Source organism: Malus sylvestris, chromosome 11, assembly GCF_916048215.2.
Source record: "Malus sylvestris chromosome 11, drMalSylv7.2, whole genome shotgun sequence".
NCBI classification, from domain to species: domain Eukaryota; kingdom Viridiplantae; phylum Streptophyta; class Magnoliopsida; order Rosales; family Rosaceae; genus Malus; species Malus sylvestris.
In genome coordinates, this window is record NC_062270.1 from 8,694,708 (window position 1) to 8,702,461 (window position 7,754).

At 42.2% G+C, this 7,754-nt stretch overlaps 2 protein-coding genes across 2 annotated transcripts; one reads left to right on the forward strand and one right to left on the reverse strand.

Annotated features, from left to right (window-relative positions):
• Positions 1–713: 713 nt before the first annotated feature.
• LOC126591216 (serine/threonine-protein kinase PCRK1-like) lies at positions 714–3,956 on the forward strand. The gene is made up of 4 exons (XM_050256800.1): positions 714–1,263; positions 2,040–2,300; positions 2,553–2,675; positions 3,064–3,956. Exons 1-4 carry the CDS (start codon positions 874–876, stop codon positions 3,622–3,624), a joined length of 1,335 nt encoding a protein of 444 aa, XP_050112757.1. The 5' UTR covers positions 714–873; the 3' UTR covers positions 3,625–3,956.
• A 686-nt stretch (positions 3,957–4,642) lies between these two features.
• On the reverse strand, positions 4,643–7,417 carry LOC126591217 (probable serine/threonine-protein kinase PBL9). The gene is made up of 7 exons (XM_050256801.1): positions 7,087–7,417; positions 6,769–6,867; positions 6,243–6,559; positions 6,019–6,154; positions 5,783–5,925; positions 5,575–5,698; positions 4,643–5,375 (listed from the first exon to the last, which is right to left on the reverse strand). Exons 2-7 carry the CDS (start codon positions 6,818–6,820, stop codon positions 4,906–4,908), a joined length of 1,242 nt encoding a protein of 413 aa, XP_050112758.1. The 5' UTR covers positions 6,821–6,867; positions 7,087–7,417; the 3' UTR covers positions 4,643–4,905.
• Between the last annotated feature and the right edge of the window lie 337 nt (positions 7,418–7,754).

A 7,754-nucleotide genomic window follows, 5' to 3' on the forward strand; every position in this document is an offset into this window, starting at 1 on the left:
ACCCTTCAACGAACTAATGGGGGCCCTCCTACAAAAGCTGACACGTCAGAGCAGTAAACTCTGCAGTCGCTCGTGATCCACTGCAAAAACGACACACAAAATACAACAAATGATAAAATAAATAGATCGATAAAAAATTTGCAATACTTCCACATGGTGGAGGCTAATAAACTAAATCATTGTCAATTGAAACAATATTTCCAGTCTGAATGGTTACTTGGCACATCAAATATTTCGTTATGAATTTATAAATGTATTGAGAATACGTGGGCATTTAGTAAAAAATAGAACGAGATTCGTCTTCCAAATAGAAACGATAAACGACATTTGAAAATTTTATAATAATATTTTTGAAGTGTTAATAATAATTTTTGCAATAATTTCTTGCATTTTTTTGTTTATACAGAAGCTTAAATTGAACTTATTTTTCTAGCGAGCTTAATCGTTGTTCAACCCGGCTCATTTATTTTTACAAATCGAACTTGAACAAGTAAAAACCAAGGCGAACAAGAGTTGAAGTTCAACCGATTAACATCCCCACCTAAAACTAGCTTGTTTCGATTATTGTACTCCAATGTTGCTTCATATTGAAACAACGCACTTTTTGGTTGGCATCTGCCTTTTTTATTGAGAAATGTTTTATGAAAACACGTTTCGATACACAAAGTATAGTAATAAAAGTAAAATCTCACTCTTTTTATTTTTCTCAACAAAATCGCCGCCCAATTTCTTAAAATTCAGCATTTTAAAATATAAAGACAAAAATATATTGTCCAACTTCGTTGGTCTGACTTGTGATCCAATTCCAAGCCCCTCTCTCTTGACGCTCTCTCTCTGCAACTTTTGAACTTCGCCGGATTTTCTTCTGAGCTGATGAAGTGCTTCCATTTCACTAACGGGGAGGGGCGGGACAACGAGGAACCCGGCGTCATTCCCCGGGCGACGTCGAAGGTGTCGTGGGTGCGCTCCCTCAGTGTGGCCTCCAGCAGCTACGGCACCACTCGGCGGTCCGAGTTCGACTCGGACTCGAGGGACCTGTCCGACTCGGTGGCGTTCCAGGAGCTGCTGAGTCTGCGGCGGGCCAATGTTCTGAGGGTGTTCACGTTCTCGGAGCTGAAGGCGGCGAGCAAGGGGTTCAGCAGGGCGTTACTGATTGGAGAAGGTGGTTTTGGGTGCGTTTACAGAGGAATCGTCAGAGGCTGTAACGTCGGCGACGGGAAAATGGACGTCGCTATCAAACAGTTGAATCGGAATGGCTTCCAGGCATGCTCTTTGATCCCCTTTTAATTTTTGTTTTGAATTTTTGGGTTTGTAATTGTCAAAAATGTTGATGGTTTTGCGAAAAGTTTGGAATTTTTAGTGTTTTAATCGCTAGAAAATGTAGTATGGGATTGCAATTTTACAAATTTTTATTTGGCAATTTTTTATATTTTTTATTTGAATTTCTCAAGCCATCCACTTTAACTGTTTGGGAATCAATTTTGTTCAGTGTTCACCTTTGTGCTTTTTTTTTTTTTTTTCTGTGGCTTTTGCTTTGTGGGTTCTGCTTTGTTTTTGTTTCTTGTAAAATTTGTGGGGTTGGAGTTGAAAGTTCGCTTGAATTAGAGATGGGATTTGTGTCATTTCAGCTAGTTGAAGGTTGTTAACATTGCTGGTACACTGACTGTTGTATAGATTTAGGGCTTGTTTAGAGCTGCTTTTAAAATGGCTGAAAGTTTTTTTGTGAAAATGTTTTTGGAACCAATCTTTAGTAAAAATGCAAGTGAATCAATGAAAAGCACTTTGAAGTGCTTTTGGAACCCAGAAACATTATCTCTAAAAGTGTTTTCTGTCATTTTTAAAACACTTCCAAACGAGCTCTTATGCTGCAAGTGTGTTTTGCTTGTAGGATAATTTGATTAGTGGTTGGTTTCGATTAAGGATTTATTTGAACGGTCTGAATGTAGCTTTACTTTACATGCTCTATATTTGAGATTGTAGGTTTTCAAGTTTTTGAGGTTGTCTAACGGGGTTGCAGTATTTTACGTTCTAGTATTCAGGGGCATAAGGAATGGATTAATGAAGTAAACTTGTTGGGCGTTGTCAAGCACCCAAATCTTGTTAAGTTAGTAGGATACTGTGCAGAAGATGATGAAAGGGGGATTCAACGGCTATTGGTTTATGAACTTATGCGTAATAAAAGCTTGGAGGACCATCTATTGGTTCGATCTTCATCATCTCTCCCATGGATGACAAGACTAAGAATCGCTCAAGATGCAGCCCGCGGATTGGCATATCTACATGAAGAGATGGATTTTCAGGTATGCTATATTGTTTATGAAGACACTGTTCTCACGTTATTCTGTGGTGCATTTCTAACTTAGCCTATATCCCTTGGCACTTGCAAATCCCTCCAAACAGTCTTTTGTGCCTAAATTTTCCCATTTTTATAGCAGATGATATCTGCAAGTAAATGCTTCCCATTACTTTTCTTATATCCGGTAGTCCGTATTGTGTTTAGGTTACTTAGCTGTTCGCTGATATGATTTGGATCTTCCTTGTAACTGGTGCAGCTAATATTCCGCGACTTTAAACCATCAAATATTCTGCTAGATGAGGACTTCAATGCAAAGCTTTCAGACTTTGGACTAGCGAGGCAGGGACCTCCAGAGGGGACAAGCCACGTTTCAACAACAGTAAGTTGTATTATCTTTTGGGTAGAGCGGTTTGTCTTTCTAGAATGTATTTGGGCAGATCGTGCTCTTTAGGTGTTGGGAGTTTTGGGACACAAGTCACTCGTTTCAGTGTTTCACCAAGGAGATATTAGTGATAAAAGTAAAAGTAAATGGTTGTCTGAAGATTCTAGGCCATAAATGGGGGTAAGGCTAGCCGACATTCACCTCTCCCAGACCCTGCGTAAAGCGGGAGCCTTGTGCACTGGGTACAACCAACTTAACTGATGGTACACTCCTGTGAAATGGGACCTGTTAATGATGGAAACCAACTTCTTTGCTTGTTTCTGGTGAATTATAAGTCCTGCATTCTGGGAAATGCATTACTTACCATGAATATTCGCTTTTATAGGTTGTGGGAACAGTAGGTTATGCGGCTCCTGAATATGTACATACGGGGAAGCTGACTGCTAAAAGTGATGTGTGGAGCTTCGGAGTGGTTCTGTATGAGCTCATCACAGGAAGGAGGGCGGTGGAGAGAAATTTGCCCCGCAGTGAGCAAAAGCTTTTGGAATGGGTCAAGCCCTATGTTCCAGACTCAAAGAAATTCCACCTTATTTTGGACCCTCGGCTTGAAGGACAGTATAGTATCAAATCAGCTCAAAACCTTGCATCGTTAGCTAACCGGTGTCTATCAAAGCAACCAAAGTCTCGCCCAAAAATGAGTGAGGTGGTTGGGGTTTTGGGATGCATCATAGATGAGCTGTCTCCTCAAGACGAAGTAGTCCCTGAACCTGTGATTGAAACTGAAGAATCAAATGAAGAAACCGTGGAGGAGACTGAGATCGAGTCTACCAAACAAGGAAACAAAAAGAGGGTTTTCGACATAAAAGACATGGTTAACTTTAGAAACAAATCTATTGGGAAGTTGGATTGGAGAAACTGGACCCCGGGGTTGATAAGAACTTGGTGATCAAGCATTCAGCCAGCTTGTGGCAGAAAAGAACCAACAGGCGCATTTCGACCTTGACATCGAGAACAACAGATGCTTCTTGTTCAAATCTTACAGAGGTACAGGATTCCCTATCCATTCTTTTTCCTTTTCGGTAGATGGCTGTAAATATAATTTGTAAAGGGACACTGCACATTTGAGGCACGCGTCCGTTTCATTAATGCACAAAATGTGTGGCACAAGTTCATTCTCTCTTCCGTGTAACGAGTCCTCACACGTCGTAGAGGTGAGCGGGAACGATGGCAGTCCAATGTCAAATGAGTTTTGTAATCCAAATGTGAAAGCTTTCCTTATAGATGTCTCTACGTTCAAAGAAGAATTCAAATTACGGCAAGCTCACTCCACAAGGAGGGAGGTTCCAAGCCCATAAACGATAGAATATTCCTGGGCCTAATTAAGCCGAAGGAAACATTCCTAATCAAGCCGGACCTCATTTTCTTACCGAATGACATGAACCGATAATATTGCAACACATATTCATTTTCGATGTCGCCAATGAGCTTTTGCTCTAGGGTTCTCCATTCCTCCATTCATTTTCCATCTTCTGTTCTTCCTCGAAATCCCTTCTCCATGCTTACATTCATTTTCCATCTTCTGTTCTTCCTCGAAATCCCATCTCCATGCCTACTCTCACTAATGAGTGCCGCATCTTCAGAATTGTAACATTCCCATGGCATATAAGCTACTAATACGTTTTTCTCCTAAAGCGAGTTCGCCACCAGTTGGTCAAGTCTAGTATGGATCGTCACCAGTTGGTCAAGTCTAGTATGGATCGTAGGACTAAGTTGGAGTCGGCAGCTCTTCTTGAGTTCTCTCATCTGTGATCCTTGTGGAAAAAGATCAAGGGTCATCCTGAAACGCAATGAGTTGAAGAGAAAGATCATGATTCCTAACCAGTTGAGCATTCCATTGCTTGCATACTTGTTTACTGTTTATTATTGTTGATTACTGAAGTTTTCATGCTTTTGAGAAAAATATAGAAATTGAAGAAATCTCCATTTACCAGGACCAAAAGTATTTAGGTATAAATAAAGAAAAGGTTAAAAAAATGCAGCTATGCAGGAAATGGAACAGCTAAAGTTACAATTTGGTGATTAAGAAGGTACAACATCGTCACAAGCTCACCTAATTTGTCAATAAAATGCTGAATTTTGAATAACATTTAGCCGGAATATACTGTACGATCACCGGACAAACATTCGTATATTGCAGCAGCGTTTTCCATTTACTTCGACTCTATTCTCAAGCGTAAAGTGGGGAAGCAGATGGCCGAGGATAGGCGACGGTATTCGTTGCCTTGTTAGCTGCCCTTAAGGCATCATCTGCTGCGCGCTTGGCATTGTTAGCATCGTCTGCACTTCGTCTGCGCATCCTTTGACCATTACTCTGAGTGCCTCCGGTGGCATTAGAATCTTGCAGTTGTTCAAGTGTAGTTACGACCTCGTCCATGTTTGGCCTGAGCTTGGATTCTGCGGATATGCATCGTGCTGCAAGGGTAGCCGCCTTGTGAGCTCCGTCCATTGAATACTGGCCTTCCAGACGGTTGTCTATGATGCGAAAGATCTTACGCTTGTTTGCCAAGAAGGGTTTAGCCCACTCCACCAGATTGTGTTCTCCGGATGGCCGATTCTTGTCAACTGCTCTCCGGCCAGATAACATCTCCAACAAAACGACTCCGAAGCTATATATGTCGCTCTTGGCAGTCAGATGACCTGGAATCAGTGAAAAGTGGAGCCGTTACACAGGCATCGATTTTGATATACGCTAATCAGGAATATGAACCAAAGCACATGGCAAGATTCCAAGTTGAATTGTCAAAAAAAAACTAGAGATTCCAAGTCAGTTGACCACTTAAAATGAATATATACTCCCGGATCGGAGATGCCAACGGGCGGAATCGAAGTATAATACCTGTGGCTAGATATTCTGGAGCTGCGTATCCGTAGGTACCCATGACCCTCGTGGAGACGTGGCTTTTATCACCCGTTGGCCCGTCCTTGGCCAAACCAAAGTCGGAAAGTTTTGCATTGTAGTTCTGGAATTACATCACAAATCAATGGAATTCTCAGGATATCACAAATCAATAATATTGCAATGAACACATTCGATAGTCACATACCGAATCAATCAGGATGTTTGACGTCTTGAAATCTCGGTATATCACTTTTGTTTCAGCACTGTGAAGAAAAGCAAGCCCCTTTGCAGCACCAAGGGCAACCTTCATCCGGAGGTTCCAGGAAAGAGGTTGGAAATAAGAGCCTCCTGGTACAATATCAGTTCAAGACTGTCAATACATTAACTTCTCAAAACAATCTCGTTTCAAAGGTATCCAGACATGTTGCTAAACGAACTTACTCCTGAACAAATGGTTTTCCAAGCTGCCTCGAGGCATGAATTCGTACACCAGAAGTCGGTGTTCATCCTCCAAGCAGTAGCCGATTAGTTTCACGAGATTCGGATGATAGAGCTGTCCTAGATAATTCACTTCTGCCTACAAAACCCAAATGGAAGCACACGATAAGTCATAAATGCGCAAGTTTTCGTTCTGTGAGAAGTATACGGTCGGGAAAAGAACTCACCAACCACTCTCGGTGACCCTGAAAACTTTCTTGGTTAAGCCGTTTCACAGCCAAAACTATGCCACTCCCGGGCTTTGCAGCAGTGAACGAATTTTCATCAATCCACCCCTTGAAAACCGAACCAAATCCACCTTCTCCCAACACACTATCAGGACGGAAATTCCTGGTGGCCAATTTGAGGTCATTATAACTAAAGCTCTTCAGATTGGGAGACTTCAAGATCTCTCCCTCGCTCCGAGGAGTTGGAGGTGCCGAAAATGATGAGACCTTACTGCTTGTGCTGCTGAGGTTCTCATCATTGCTAACAAATTTTGAACCTGCACAAGTAAACGTGAAGCGGAAATCAATTTATACAGCCCCCGACAAGGCATCGATAAGAAAACACACAACTGAACCGAAATCAAGCAAGTACGCAAGTGATGGATTGCCCTTGCGAATAAGGCCTTCTTCAATCCACTGTTTCCCGGGTTCCAACCTCCCCATGGAGTAATGATATCGATTGTAATAAAAAAAATAAAGCGAGTACCTGTATTAACAGAGCTCTCAGCTTTGATTCGGGCGCTCAGGCAGACCCCCATGAAACCTTACTCTAGAAAAACCAACCAGCTTTTTTCAAATTCTCCACCTGCAGATCACACAAATTTTGTTTCAGCTGAAAGCACTTCAGATGAACTTCAAAACTGACAGATCTAGAGTAAAAGCAGTAACTTTTCAACCCGAAATTGACTGGTTTTAACTGAAAATTCAATTTGTTTTTCTCCGAAACAAGAAAGAAACTTTCTTAATCTAAATACAAAATTAACAAAAACCCATGAACTACAAAACCATGAATCCAAAAACCAACCTCTTTTTTTTTCTTTCGAAAACTGGAATGGAGTCAGAGAGAGAGAGAACAGAGAGGGAGGTGGGTTGTTTATGCTTTTTAGTGTGCTGGTTTCTACTTTCCAATGCGCAGAGATGCAGAAAAGAAAGAGTTTCTTTGTTCTGAGTAGGAGCAAGTTGACTTAAAGCTTTTGGTTTGATGGAGCGAGGGTTGGGCTGTAAAGGAAGGTGGGGAACAATGCATTGATGGCGAGCTGGTCCCGCTAGCTCTTCAGCTCAATGTTTTCTACAGCTCTGTTCTTTGGTTTTGCTCTCTCTCTCTCTCTCTCTCCTCTCTCTCTCCTCCTCTATATTATTCAGTGAGTCACTGCAGATAAGGCTGCTCATATCTGCTTAAGCTTTCTTTTAGCCGTTTGATTTGGTTTTCAAAGATCCCAATCTTCTAAGAGCAGCTCCAGCGGGAGCTCCTGCTCGAGGGACAGGCTCTGGAACAGGGCTTGATTGCCCGAGGGAGGAAGTCCAGCGTTGGCTGGCGAGGGAGCCCGAGCACCCCCGAGCGCCAGGCCCGTCGATTCTCGCCGGCCCGAGAGCCTGAGGTGGGTCTGACGTTAGCTGACGTCAGACGCCTGTTTTAATGTTTTTTTTTCTGTCGAGCCTCGAACTCCTCCAACATCTTGCCGATCTCGTCCA